Source organism: Coptis chinensis, chromosome 6 (assembly GCF_015680905.1).
Source record: "Coptis chinensis isolate HL-2020 chromosome 6, ASM1568090v1, whole genome shotgun sequence".
Lineage (NCBI taxonomy): Eukaryota > Viridiplantae > Streptophyta > Magnoliopsida > Ranunculales > Ranunculaceae > Coptis > Coptis chinensis.
In genome coordinates, this window is record NC_141461.1 from 26649336 (window position 1) to 26665249 (window position 15914).

Genomic DNA, 15914 nt, shown 5'->3' on the forward strand with positions numbered 1-15914 from the left:
TCAATCAAATGAGTATAACTTGCTAACCAAGCTATCTTACATATCAAGATCTACATGTTTACATTATGTAATACCATCTATAAATGCATTTCTAAGGTAGTAGCTAATAGGATAAAACTAGTTATTAATGACATTGTGCAAGCTAATCAATCATCTTTTATCCCTGGTAGATCCATACAAGATAACATTTTGCTTTCTCATGAATTGCTCAGAGGCTATGATAGGAAGTATGGTACTCCCAGATGCTCAATAAAGCTGGATATAAGAACAACTTATGATATAGTGAGTTGAGAGGCTATCCTAGCTATGATCAAGCTCTTTAACTTTTCTCCTTCTGTGTCTAAATGGATAGAGATGAGTATTGCCACTCCTCCTTATTCCATCATGATTAATGGTGCACCTGAATGATTCTTTGCAGGCAAAAGAGGTATTCGTCAAGGGGATCCATTATCACCCTATCTGTTTGTGCTGGTGATGGAAATTCTCAGCTCTATCATAATACAGAACATCAACAACAAAGCCATATCCTTTCATTCGAAATGTAATAGAGTGAGATTGTCTCACCTTGCTTTTGTGGATGATGTCCTCTTGTTTTGTAAGGGTGATTGTGCTTCTGTGATGGCTATTAAAGAGTGTTTAAATTTCTTTAGAGATGCAACGGGGTTAAATATCAACAAGCACAAAACATCTTTATTAGTGGGAGGGTTAAATCACCAGGATGCTTTAGCATTGGCTAATATCTTAGGGATAGAACTTGTTAAACCTCTTGTGAGGTACTTAGGCCTACCTCTTATTTCTGCCTGATTGGGGATTATGGAATGTCAGCCTCTTGTGGAGAAGATTACTAAGAAGATAACAAATTGGAAAGCAAAGTTGCTCTTGCATGCAGGTAGATTACAACTGATTAACTCAATTCTTATTTCTTTCCACACTTATTGGTCGAGAACTTTTATTCTTCCTGTTACTGTCCTTGAACAAGTGGAAAAGATTTGTGAACAATTCTTATGGACTGGCACAACCATGAAGAAAGGACACCATCAAGCTAGTTGGAGCACAGTTTGTCTTCCCAAAGATGAAGGTGGCTTGGGAGTAATAAATTTGCAAAGGTGGAACTCAGGAGCTTATTGTGGATTAATTTTCAAACTGGTAACAAGAGAGGACACCATATGGGTGGATTGGGTCTGGAAACAGCATATAAAGGAGAAGTATTTTTTGACCATGAGTATACCAAAAGACTGCTCGTGGACTTGGAGGAATGTCTTGAATACCAGAAAGGAAGCAAAAAAGTCTATCAAGTATTCAATTGTAAATGGGGAAAACACACTTTTATGGCATAACTTGTGGTGTTCTCGATCTCCCCTGATCCAAGATGTTGAGGCGGTGGCTGCCTGGAGATTTCCTTTGAACTCTAAAGTAAGTGTCCTCCTGACTTCGGGTAGATGGAATACAGAAGTGCAAAGTCTACAATCGTAAACTCTGAAGGAAAGCATCTTTACAATAGAGATAAATCAACACCTTGATTATGACTTCATAGTCTGGACACCACGTCATAGTGGGGTTTTCTCTTCCAGTAGTGCCTACACAGCTTTGTCTCCTGAAAGACTAAAGAAGAAATGGTGTACAATGGTCTGGGGAAGGTGGGTGATGTCACATCATTCCTTTACCACATATCAGTTGTTTTCCAACAACATCCCCACACAAGATACGTTAGTTCGAAAGAAAATAATACACCAGTCTGCCTGTTGTCTTTGTTTTAAAACAGATAATTCTTTGCTCATTTGTTCTTTGAATGCCAATACTCTTAAGGAGTTTTTCTCGAGAGTAAAATGATTGTTGGGTATTTCTACTGATAATAGAAATGCAAATCGAGAATGGGCTTCTCTGCTGAGATTGTGTAAAACTGTAGAAGTGGGAGAGATCTACAATGTTTTCTTCTGTGCATCAGTGAATAACATTTGGAAAGAAAGGAATGATAGAAGGTTTCAGCAAACTTCTAAACCTCTAGAGGTGGTTTATAACAAGATGGTAAGAGACTTGATGAATTATCTACAAGTCGTAAGACCTGATGTCAAAGACACTGTTACTACTCGTAATCTCTTCCACAGGCTTAACAGCACTACCCAGTTCAAGCAACATGTAGAAATAAAGTGTTCATGGGTTCCGCCAATGGGCAACAGGATCAAAGCTAATGTTGATGGAACTTTTGAATAACAAGGGCCCAAGTCATGGGGGTGTGATGAGAGACAAAGAAGGCATAATGGTTGCAGCTTTTAGTGGTAGTGGAGGTCACCGGTCAGTGATCTGTCAAGAACTCAAAGCTATTGATGTATGTTTGGAGAGATGTTTGAAAGAAGGTTTTTGTTAAGGTAGAAGTGGAATCTGATTCCATGCGAGTGCTTAATGCTATTAACAAGCTTGAGAAACCCCCATGGTACTGTCGAGATGTAGTGGCTGCTATTGAGAAGAAAAAGGCTAGTTTTAGGTATATAACCTTTTCACATGTATATAGAGAAGTGAATAGGGTAGCTGACTACCTTGCCAGTTTAGATCATAACCATGAGATGTCTATTGTGTATTTTGCTAGTCCTCTAGATTTTGATTCACAAACCATTGTAAGCGAGGATGCAAATGGGGAAAATTGACTAATACAGGTGGGGGTCTACCTAACCCTAGCTTATTTTTGAAAAAAATAAAAACAAAGTCTTCATGTTTTAATCCTCAAAAACCTTAATAGCTAGTTGTTGTCTACATCTTCATACACCAAAAGTTCACTAAGGCTAAGTCCAATGGTTTGGTGCAGCAAAACACCAAACCATAATAGCACAATGTATACCGTTAGTGGGATAGCGAAATCAGACCCAATGGTTTGTTTTTTCAGCCACCAGTGATACTAGCGTGCAGGCAACATATTGACTTTTGTTAAATACTGTTATTTGTTTTCCACAATAATATCGACCTTTGTTATCCGCCATTAGCAATGGCGGGCAAGAAAAAAAACCAGGTTTTTGTATACACCACTCCCACAGGCGTGTGGATAATTATCTCCCCATTTTACCCTTTCTCTCTCAAAAAAAAAAAAAAAATACTAAAACACCAAAAAATTAAAAATTACTCTCACTCTCACTCTCACTCTTCAACACCACTTTCGCACGAGAAAAATAGAAGTTTAGAATTGGCACCGAATTTTGGATCTTTCATCGCCACTTCCCACAAATAGGTATGATTTTGGTAAACTTTATATTTTTTTTGTGAGTTTTGAGTTGAAATGAATGTATTATTCATTGATGGAATTGGAATTAGTATAGTTTTGAGAATATTTCTTCAATCGTGTATATTGTGCTTAGTACATGCTTGTGTTGTCATTGATTCCATAATATATGTTTTTGTGGTCATTGAGACTATTAGGACTTGTTCATCTTTCTTAGTGTTGATAATTTCTAGTCCATTTCATAGATCTTTTCTAGATTCAACAAACAAGGTCACTTGTTTGTGTATCTTCATAGCATAATATTGTCAAATTAGTTGTGCACCCCTTTTTGTGTGTGTTCGACACTCGTTGGGGAGTTTACTTGACTAATTATTCAAGCCCTTAATGCAATCATTGAAGATATTTGGGCTGAAAAGTTCATGAGTTTTATTATTGACAGAAATCAGTTATTCATGGATGGTTTAACCCGTGAGTTGCCCTGTAAGTTGGAATATCATTATTTACTATGTATTTCATCTTTGACTCCTACTGGTGCAATTTGCTCTTAAACTCAACCCACTGAACTTTAATTTTGTTAGGCTGGTTTGAGATATAAGTTATCTCTAGTACATGAAGATGAAATCCACATTTTGCCTACTTATGTTTTATGCACTATCCTGCGAGATTTTATTGTTTCATGGTAGACTTTACAATGGTCAGAAAAAAGAAGTACCGCACATGATCCTAGATAATTTTAATAATGGATTGGTGTAGTTTTATAGCAGAGCTGGGTCTATCTTTGGTGCTAAAGTTCAGTCACCTAAGGAGAAGGTATTAATGATGTTCGAATCACAACAGGGACACATTGTCTAAGTCTCAGCAATACATCCACCTGATTTGGTAAATGATGTGTTAGTATCCTTTTGTATGCTTCTCAAACATTTTGTTAAAAAATAATAAGTGAGCCTAAGACTCTAAAAGGATCTATATTGAATTAATAAATCCTCCAGGCACAGAGACACTTCACACTTGCATGGTTTTTTTTGGGTTGAGACTGACCTTACTAGTTTCATTAAAACAAACCAAAAAGCTTACAATCCTCCCTAAGAGTATGATCATTAGAGGAAGATCCAATAACAAAGAAGCATATGTGATCCATTTGATCCCAGATGGAGGTTTAGTTTGTACTGGCACAAAACTCACCTAAAAACTTGCATGGCTTGTTAAATCACACTTAATATGATCTTTTTAGTCACAAGGACATCTATTAAACTAGGAGCATTTTGCAAACCAAGAAAGATCATGCTAAATGAAAAGGTGGAACGAATTGAACTTGTCATACCATCAGTAGAAAGAAAAAGAAGATAAAGTCTAGGTAGTTTAATGCGACACTTAATTTTATTTGTCGTAATGCCATATCATCTAGTTTTGTGCTATATCATAACTCACACTTAATTTTATTTGTCGTAATGCAAGACCCATTTCTTTAGTTTCATATTATAAATTATGTTTGATTTTGGTGTTAATTTATTTCTCACCAGTTACAATGTCCAACATTTTACACAAATTCAGAGGTAAGGGTACAAAGTCGAAAAAGTCAGGGGCACCAAATGCCCCAAATCCAGAAGATGTACGTGTAGGGACTTCTTATTCTGAGTTTGATCCTAGTTCTTATCACCGTGTTGTTGTAGAGGAAAGTACACACATATCCTTTACTCTTTGTGAAGGTGGTGGAACGAAAGAAAAAGTCGGTAAGAAAGGGACTTTGGCCCCTGTTATGGAATGGTTGAGCCTAGTGAACTTTGGAGAATTTCAATCGATGCTTCAGAATGTTGGTTTTGACGTCTTTACTCAAATTGACATTGAAAAGTCTGATAGACAGTTAGTTGAAGCAATTGTAGAGAGATGGTGGGACTCTACCCACACATTTCATTTTCCATGTGGTGAGATAGGCTTTACACCACTTGATTTCTCAATGCTTATGGGGTTGCGTGTTGGAGAAGGAAAGATTGTAGCATTTGATTCAAAATATGAGTTATTTGATGAGGTTGTCAAATATTTACCTTTTTTAACGGAAGGTGAGATTTATAGCAGCAATATCAAACTCAGTCATTTAAATACGTATACAGCTTATGCAATGCAAGATGGTGTTAATGAAAGAGAAATAGGGTTTCGTGTTTTCATATTGTATGTTATTGGAAATATATTATTAGAAAACTCCCACAGCAAGGTTCGTTTGAGATATCTAGCTAGTCTTACTCAGATAGATGAGATCGGTAGTTATGATTGGGGAGGAGCTGCATATTCGCATCTAATTGGGTCTTTGGACTTGGTATGTCGTTTCGGCATTGGCAATGGTAGTAAAGTTGTGGTGAGGATGTAGCAAGTCATTGAGGTAATTAAAGTTAATTATTTTTTAAATAGATTTGATTAGTTAGTTATGTGCTAATATATTTGTTTTTGTTCAGTATTGATATTATTCATATTTTCGAAATGGGATGCACGTTCAGATACTTGAAGAGCCCGACCAATTTCTTGCTATAAATAATTGCGATCCAGCTTACCATCATAAGGTTGCGGGTGAAGCTCATTGTAATCTTAGTCTAGCAAGACATCAGGTAGAGTCTCGTACTCGAAGTTCTATTGTATGGCTACCATGGGCAGATTCCACATGCATACGCATAAACCATCCATATGTTCGGAAAGCATTAGAGTTGTAACACCTCTATTTTATCAAATATCCAAAAATTAATTATTTTTCAAAATAATAATAATAATATTGACTAAGTCTTAAGTTAAGTGGAGTGAATATGTATGTTTGACTTTTTGAAAAAAATAGGGAAAATAGTGTGTTTGGTTTGAAAATGATTTAATAGGAAAGTTTTTAAGTTTTAAAATAAAGTGTAGAGATTTTACTAATAAGGAAACATGGAGAGAATAATTTCATAATTTATGGGAGAAAATATGGAAAGTTTCTTAAAGTAAAATATGACAGAGAATTCTTTAGAATGGGAGGGTTTATGAAAAAATGGAGGATTTTTAAGAAAACTAATTTTTGCTTAGAACTAGACAAGTTAAAACAAAGAAGAACGGAACCCGGATTGTGCATCGGAATCGATTCTCTTTCATTTTCTATATACTCTGTTTCAGCGATACGAAGGTGAGTAGTTATAGTTTTTCTATTTTCTCTGAAACTATATGTTCAGAGTTTTTCTTCCTCTCAGTTTTGATATGTTTCTCTTATGTCTTTATTCTATTTTTCTCTCATCTTGTTTAATTGTTGAACTGATAGAAGTTAGTATTTTTAGTGGTTAATCATTGAAACTCTTAATTGAATTTGCTGGAGCTCGGAACATGTCGTTAATGGTGGCTAAAGCAAAAAACAAAGAAATTGCCCAATTTATGATTTGAAATGTGTTATTTGAATCTTGATGTTGTTTATTATGTTTTGATTTTGGTTGGATGATGTTTTGGGGTAGTGGGGATGATTGGGTGCTGGAGAGTGGTGCGATGGAAGCTTTGAATAGCTGTTAATGGCAGATGAGATGTCGATCAAGTTTTGAGGAAGGGTTGCTGGATCAATGAATTGAGTTTTTGTTTTTATTAAAGGGGTAGAGTTTTGTCTAAGAGTGAAATCGGTGGGATGAGTGGAGGAAGAGAGGTTGGTGGTGGCCGGAATTTGTGCTGGTGCGCTAGTGAGGGTGAGAGGAATCGAGTTTTTTCATTTATTAAAGTCATAGGGTTTTTCAATAGGAGTCAAACCGCTGGCATGAGAGTGGAGGAGGAGAAGAGCTGATGATGGTTGATCGGTGGAGGTGGTGAGGAAGAAGGAGGAGGAGGTGGCGAACCTGGTTCTATTTCTTGGTTAGGCTTGGGCTTGGGCCGGAACTAAGTTAGTTTGGTTTTGGGTTAGGTTCTATTTATTGTTTATGGGCCGAAATCTTAGTTTGTTTGTTTGGGCCAAAACTAATTAGTGGTTTCTTTGGGCCAGTTCTATTTTTGGTTTTGGGTCGGTCCTTATGAATTAGAATGGGTCAAGGTGAGCCTTTAAGTGTTTAGACTTTTGGGGCCTTGGTTTTGGGGTTTTGTTTTGTTTAGTTGGGTTCGGACTATGGGTGGAAGTGTTTAAACACGGGTTTGGGTTAGGACCTGTTTGGATGACCACCGGTTTAGGACTGTTGATTGTTAGGCCTGACCTATTGACCAGTCAACTTTTTTGACCAGTCAATCTTTTGACTGTTAACTATTGACCTTGTTTATTTTATATATATTAAATTTTATGGACTAATCCATTGGTAGCATGTTGTGGAAGTCTGTATAAACTGTTTTGTCATTATCTAAGAAAGATTTGTCATTAGCATGTTGTGTATTTTCGACACGTGACGAGTTTGAGATTTTAAGAGACATGATATTCTTAAAACGCTATAAAAATATTATGCGGTACATTTGGAGTAGTTGTGATATTATATGATATGCTGGGATATATATATTAAATGCAATATTTTTGGAAAAATAGATGAAAACGCTCCATCATTATATTTGTGAGATGCTACTATGAGGTAGTATAATAATTGTGGATATTTTCCAAGGGATTGTGGTTTAGTGCAATAATTTATTTGGCACGTGAAATAATGATAGTCGTTATAAGATATATTGAGATATTTCTAAATATTGTGGCTTAGTGCAATAATGTATTTGGCATGCACGTGATGAAGTGAAATGGTTATGAGATATAAATGTATAATACCTGAATAAATTACTTAACGAAAATTCTAGAACCTAGCTACGACAACTTATGTGATTTGGCCCTTGTGTTGGGTGTATGTAATATGATTGACCCTTGTATAGGGTGTATGAGATGTTGATTGACCCATGTGTAGGGAAATCGTAGCTGAATAGTGGCTTGATTATTTCGTTAGCAAAATTAGAAAGAGACGCGTGATATTTTATGTCGAATAGTGGCAGTACCCACATAATGCATTCGTGTGGGGGGTTACCTAGTATGCGATATCCCGCTTAGGGTAACTACGCACGAAGTGGTTCATTATATGAGGGGAGGCATGTGGATGTACATGTTCGGCGTAGGGAAGCGATTGTGGTAGCCAGGGAAACTAGGTAAGACATAGAGACGACGTGATTCTAGAGACACTTGAAGAAACTTTAAACAATAATAGTGATGATATATCAAAATGTACGTTAAATTTATAATAAATGATTTATTGTAATTTATGTTGCGTTCATAATGGTTTGCAAAATGGTGGGTTGAATTGATTATTAATGCAGGTGTGACCCACTCTGTGATTAGGCTTACACTATTGTAAGTATAGAGTAAGTTTTAGTTTTGTTCTTTTATTATTAGATGTAGTTGATTTAATATGGTTTGAAGCTAAGACACCTCGGTGGAGAAACTAAATGCCTTGTTATTATTGAATTGGAAGCTAAGACACATCGGTGGAGGAACTAACTGCTTTATTAATTGTGTATGTATATGTATAAATATATTTTGTATTTTAGGGCTACTCATACCAGTATTGTTTATAATGCTGACCTGATTTGCATGTTTCCTTATCGGGTGTGTTCATAGTTAGAACCCAGTTGATAAGTCTTGACATGATTAGTGTTAAAGAAGGCTGATTGCTGCTTGTGGTTCACGTTAGCGTCTCATTACATGATATGTTTTGTTTTCCCTTGAGGTGTAATAAATTTTTAATTGAGACAATGTTTTTGTATTTTCAATTTTAATTATAATTAAAGAGTTGTTGAAAGGAAATTTGTAACTTAATCAGATTTGTGAATTTTTGTAATGAAGAGGTATTTTGTTTATTTAAAATTTTTATTTGTTTCAAACTATTAGAATATTCAAATAGATTGTAGGTTTTTGGAAGTTGAGAGTGCATCACACCTCAAAAATCGAAGAGTCGGGAACAAATATTGTTTTTCCGATTTTGTCAAAATTTAGGGTGTGATAATTTGGTATCAGAGCATTTGGTTAGCTTATACTTAGATGAGTCTAAGTAATTCTCGGATCGTGATTTATGGGTAGTGTTTAGGAAATATTATTTTCAAAACTATTTGCGCTAGTCGTTTTATTTTTACAAAGAAAAAAAAAGATAAATAAATAAAGCGAGTTAATTTTTTTTCTTGATTTGTTTGTATGTGTAATATGTATATTTATATTAGTTACTTTATGGAGTGCATATGAAATGCTTTATATTTTCCTTATCATATGAGGAGTAGTTATATTTGTTATATGTTAATTATTAACGGATTTGATCAAAATTATGTGTGATGCTATAATGTTGTTTTATTGTTGGTGTTCATTTTCACATGGATTATGGATTAAGTACAACAACATGTTTGTGAACTTTGTATTTGAGTATTATATTATTATTCAAGAAACAAGGAGATATTTTAATCTATATTGAATGAGCTGCATTAACTGATGACTTTGTGACGTACTAAGTGAGGAACTAATTGCCTCTGTGTTGGAGGAACTATCTCGCCTTACTCGTACACTTTAATAGATGAATAATGTTTTAAAGTATAAGAAATTAATTTGTTAGATCTGATTAGTTAGAAATAGAAAAAATAAAATAAAATATACTTGTATTCCTTTTGAGATGTGTATACTTGCGTATACACACTTTCTTATACTATTGTATATAGATGAACTATTACCGTATCTATATGATGATAGTATTGTTTTATCAATAAGACATGCATATGTATGTTGTTTTTTTAATGCTGCATTATTAATGATTAATTAAAATAGTTGTGATAATTGGTTGTCGTAAACCATATTGAAATTTATGTAAAGGATGTCTTAATATAATGATGATCTTACTTCAACAGCAAACCAATTTATTATTTTGTCTTATAAGTGTGTTTCGTGCCCATAAATTATGACATGATTGATTAATATTGTTAAATTAGTTTCACATTGATTTTTGCATCTTTAAGTATTCTTAAACATATGCCTTAATTGTTTTTTCATAAATATTAGTATATTGAACTTTGTTCATGCCAATATAACTTGTTGTTGGTGATATATTAGAAGTGAGTTTATATTATCCTAAATTTTTTAAATTTTTTGTTATACGGTAACAAGTCTTATTTTAATTGCCATTGTATATGGAGATTAATTTTTGAACCTTTTCACTGTTTAAAATAATTAGTAATAATAATAATAACAATGAACGTCAAGTATTTCTTCTTAATTGTTTTGTTTCAGTCTATATAATTTTGATGGATGTATATGAAAAATTATTTTTTTTAGAATACGTGTTATATTTGATCCAGTTGCATTCCTGAATTAGGATTCGATGGTTGTTTTCATGTTTATGATTTATATAGTTTTAAATGATTCATTTTTGCTTGCTTTAATGAGAGTATTGTATGTTTGATTGTTTATCTTCCCCTTATGTTGATGAATTATAATTGCATAAACTTGAGTTAGAGTTCCTTAATATTTTGTTTAACAATACAAATAAATAACATTTGTAGATACAATAAAATAAAAAGGGTTTCTGATAGCATAAATAAAGTAAATATAAAGTTTATTGTTTGAGGTTGTTACTATCATGTGACATTTCAATAAATTTCACATACATAATAATTAGTGTAATTCTTTCATTCTTTATAACTTTTGCCAACTAATTAATTTTATTCTTGTGTGATTAAAATGTGTTAGTGTGTCGAAGTTTTTTTACACTTTTAGATCCATAATTTATAATAGTGAGTAGTCAGGAAATAAACTACAAATTATATGCATTTTGTTGTTTCAATTTTTCTTATGAAATATGTAGTATGTCAATTGCTTAGAAGGTCATCCATGATAATAAGAGAAACTTGATTTGTTTGTTTATTAAAAAAAAAACATAGCTTACTAGTAAAAGAAAATAAATTTTGATATATGCATGAGAAGAAATTGATGTAAAATTGGATAAGAGTGTTTTTATGAGTTATTGATGATGATACATTGGTGTTTAGAAAAGTGAACGTTATTGATTCATATTATTGTTTTTATTTTTAATTAGATGTTTTCCTTTCGATTTGACTCAGATGATACGGGAGTACGCTTAATTAAAATGTTTGAGATTTTTTTTTTATTGTAGTTTCAATGACATGAGTGATTTTTTTTCGTTTTAAGTGTATTAGGACACTAATTTTTTTTTGTGCATGATAATGAAAATTTTTCTAATATTTTATGAAGGGATGAACTTACCCCACATTATTGATTAGTATAAGTAGAATATTATTTTTCGTAGAGGTTGCTACGTGTCAAGAAACTGCATGCTAATGAGAAACGATATATTTGTCTCGTGTTTAAGTGAAGGTAGTAATAATTTATTTTAATATAGACAATTAAACTATAATAGATTTTGTAATGACATGAGGACATATATTCTGAAATTATTTAAAAATAATTAATATCGACGTTATCTTGCTTAAGTTTAACGTCTGTACATTCTTGAGTACGTTCTAATTTAATAACCACCGTTATTTGTTCGTATAGCTTACCTTACTTCTGAATCTCGGGACAAGATTCTTTTGAGATGTGTATAATTGTAACACCTCTATTTTATTAAATGTCCAAAATTAATTATTTTTCAAAATAATATTAATAATAATAATAATAATATAATATTGACTAAGTCTTAAGTTAAGTGAAGTGAATAGGTATGTTTGACATTTTGAAAAAAAGAGGAAAAATAGTTTGTTTGGTTTGAAAATGATTTAATAGGAAAGTTTTTAAGTTTTAAAATAAAGTGTAGAGATTTTACTAATAAGGAAACATGGAGAGAATAATTTCGTAATTTATGAGAGAAAATATGGAAAGTTTCTTAAAGTAAAATATGGCAGAGAATTCTTTAGAATGGGAGAGTTTATAAAAAATGGAGGATTTTTAGGAAAACTAATTTTTGCTTAGAACTAGACAAGTTAAAACAAAGAAGAACGGAGCCCGGATTGTGCATTGGAATCAACTCACTTTCTTTTTCTATATACTCTGTTTCGGCGATACGAAGGTAAGTAGTTATAGTTTTTCTGTTTTCTTCGTAACTCTATGTTCAGAGTTTTTCTTCCGCTCAGTTTTGATATGTTTTTCCTATGTCTTTATTCTATTTTTCTCTCATCTTGTTTAATTGTTGAATTGATAGAAGTTAGTATTTTTAGTGGTTAATCATTGAAACTCTTAATTGAATTTGCTGGAGCTCGGAACAGGTCGTTAATGGCGGCTAAAGCCAAAAATAAAGAAATCACCCAGTCTATGATTTGAAATTTGTTATTTGAATCTTGATGTTGTTTATTATGTTTTGATTTTGGTTGGATGATGTTTGGGGGTAGTGGGGATGATTGGGTGCTAGAGAGTGGTGCGATGGAAGCTTTGAATAGCTGTTAATGGCAGACGAGATGTCGATCTAGTTTTGAGGAAGGGTTGTTGGATCAATAAATTAAGTTTTTGTTTTTATTAAAGGGGCAGAGTTTTGTCTAGGAGTGAAATCGGTGGGATGAGTGGACGACGAGAGGTTGGTGGTGGCCGGAATTCGCGATGGTGCACTAGTGAGGGTGAGAGGAGTCGAGTTTTTTCATTTATTAAAGTCATAGGGTTTTTCAATAGGAGTCAAACTGTTGGCATGAGAGTGGAGGAGGAGAAGAGCTGATGGTGGTTGATCGATGGAGGTGGTGAGGAAGAAGAAGGAGGAGGTGGTGAACTTGGTTATATTTCTTGGTTGGGCTTGGGCTTGGGCCTGGAACTAAGTTAGTTTGGTTTTGGCTAGGTTCTATTTATTGTTTATGGGCCAAAATCTTAGTTTGTTTGTTTGGGCCAAAACTAATTAGTGGTTTCTTTGGGCCAGTTCTATTTTTGGTTTTGGGCCGGTCCATATGAATTAGAATGGGTTAAGGTGAGCCTTTAAGTGTTTAGACTTTTGGGCCTTGGTTTTGGGGTTTTGTTTTGTTTAGTTGGGTTCGGACTATGGGTGGAAGTGTTTAAATACGGGTTTGGGTTAGGACCTGTTTGGATGACCACCGGTTTAGAACTGTTGATTGTTGGGCTTGACCTGTTGACCCGTCAACCTTTTGACTGTTGACTGTTAACTTTGTCTATTTTATATATATTAAATTTTATGGACTAATCCAATGGTAGCATGTTGTGAAAGTCTGTATAAACTGTTTTGTCTTTATCTAAGAAAGATTTGACATTGATATTGTGTATTTTTAACACGTGACGAGTTTGAGATTTTAAGAGACATGATATTCTTAAAATGCTATAAAAATGTTATGCGGTACGTTTGGAGCAGTTGTGATATTATATGATATGTTGGGATATATATTAAATGCAATATTTTTGGAGAAATAGATTAAAACGGTCCATCATTATATCTGTGAGATGCTATGATAAGAGCCCAAAACTGTGGTTTTAACCCCTTAATAATACTACGTTTAGACCAATTATGCGAGTAATAAATAAGAGTTAATGCTAATTACGCGCTTTTACGTATTTCAGGCATGGAACTCAATTATGTGCAGAAATGTGCCACTTTGGCGATATAAAGGAGCAAAGGGTTGGTTGCTAAGAAGTTCTGTGATAAAGGTCAAGATTCAAGGAGACAAAGCCTTTATGAAGCCCGGTCAAAAGCTGAAAAGTCAACACGGGCATAAACAGTGCACAAGTCAGTAGAACTTCCAAAGACCATATCTTTGGACTCAGGCCTACCTTAGGTCAAAACGACCAGCTCAGAAAGAGATTTCCAATGGTCTAAGCCTTGACCCAATCAGAGGAGCAGAAGTGGACGACAAGTCTGCTGAAGTCAAAGCCAGTTAAAACGGGCTCTGGGGACTGAAGAAAGTGGGCTTTGGGCTCGATTTTCCGGTCCAAAACATGGCTCCTCAGCTCATGCACGAAATTGTAGATCTGGTCTCCTGCTTTACATAAAACAAGACTTAGCTCTTAAGAAAAAATATAGTTAGATAGCTTAGAATAGAAAGTAGCCATTAAAATAGCTTGTAAATCTAGTTTTTGGAATTTCAATTAATTAATTAATTAGTTTCATACATTATTTTAGATTAGTTATTGGAATGATTGTTCTTCATTGATTAGATAAATAAAATAGTAGTTCTTGATCATTTCGATTTTTGTCATTTAAATTTGTAGATCTAATTTCAATTCTTATTGTTATTCAATTCTTAGTTATTAATTAGATTTGAAGTATTGCTAGTTAAAATTAGTAAAGTTCAAATCTTTATATTATGTCTAGTTTTAATTCAATGGGAAATGATAGTTTGATGAATCAAGGCTAAACCTCCATTAAAGGGGTTTGATGAAGCCTTGATGAAAACTTGTAGTATAGAATCGTTGTAAGAATCTATTCTACTCTAGAAGGTCGTTGATTTGCCATGAGAATGGGTGGACGACCTCACATGCTAGTTATGAATTGGTAGAAATGCCATGTATAATTAGGGATTAGAACGACCAATTCTTACCATAAGAACGTAAGAATTGGTTTACAACAATTCTATGCTAGTTTATTAAGTTGGATTCAAGGTGGAATCAAATTTTCCTAATTCTTTATCTAGATTCAACTCTTAGCATTTTGTCATTTCGTTATTCGTAGCTTGTTATTTGAATTCACATCGTAGTATAAATTCCCACCATTACCCTCATTAACTTTGGATAGGACCGATAATATTAGAAAACATTGAATACTAACGAACTAGGAGTGGAACGAATCTTTTACTCCATCTCTATTTCGATAGAATCAAGAGTAGAAAACTTTGATAAATATAGTACAAGTTCAGTTTTAGTTTTACTTGTGTTGAGTTTTCGTATCTTATTCGTAGGTAAAACTATACATTTTACGGTTATCAAATGGCGCCGTTGCCGTCTTAGTACTCTTTAGTATTGTTTTCTTTAGAATTGATAGTTTTTCAAAGTCCCATAACCCACCCACCCTTGTTTGATTCTCACTGTGGTTGTCCGTTTCAGCACTGAATTTTTTGACGTAAAATTACTCGGAGCGCGACCTGCGCCCTAGGCAAGCCAAATTGGAGCGCACCCTGTGCCCACACGCCTTGAATTCCACTTTTTGCCTGAGCGCGACCTATGCCCTACCAAGGCTAACTTGAAGCGCGACCTCCGCCCACACTACTAGAACTCGGCTTGACTCGAAGCCGACTGCGCCCTGAAGGCCTATTACGGCGTGACCGCCTCTATTGAAACTGCCCGATTTCCACAGGTTTGATTCAAACTTCCTTTTCTTCCTGATTTTCAGTGTTCTAACTTGTTATATACACTGAGCACGCGTAAACAAAATGCTATTCATAAGCAAAGCAACGAGGCTTTCAGGTACTCTTTTCTTCCACACCTTGCATCTTCTGTTAGAGGTTCATACTAGCATATCAGGATTGTTTGGAGTGTTGTTATGTTTCATTAAGATTGGTCTTAGCCTTGCATGAGATTAAGGTCAGGCCGAAGAAAAACACCTAACGTAATTAACCGACAACGGCAACAAACACGTCTTTCTAGTATACCACTCACTACACCTCTAGCTAGCATACCACACACCACACCTGAAGTAATGGCTGAAGAAAGAGAGACTCCTCTCTCGGACTTTTCCAAAGCTTTGAATGATTGCCCTAAATCTTGCATCGTTCTATCAGACCCAGTGGGGGATTTCCGAATTCCCCCAAATATATTTAATTTGTTACCCATTTTTCATGGGTTAGA

At 34.3% G+C, this 15914-nt stretch overlaps 1 protein-coding gene across 1 annotated transcript; it reads left to right on the forward strand.

The window, feature by feature from the left end:
- Window positions 1-4733: 4733 nt before the first annotated feature.
- Window positions 4734-5570, forward strand: LOC147492368 (protein MAINTENANCE OF MERISTEMS-like). Its single transcript, XM_086567486.1, has one exon. The coding sequence runs from the start codon at window positions 4734-4736 to the stop codon at window positions 5568-5570; it is 837 nt and encodes a 278-aa protein (XP_086423612.1).
- The last annotated feature ends 10344 nt before the right edge of the window (window positions 5571-15914 follow it).

Coding starts and splice junctions, on each gene's coding strand:
- LOC147492368 (XM_086567486.1), top strand. CDS start 4,734: ATGTCCAACATTTTACACAAATTCAGAGGTAAGGGTACAAAGTCGAAA.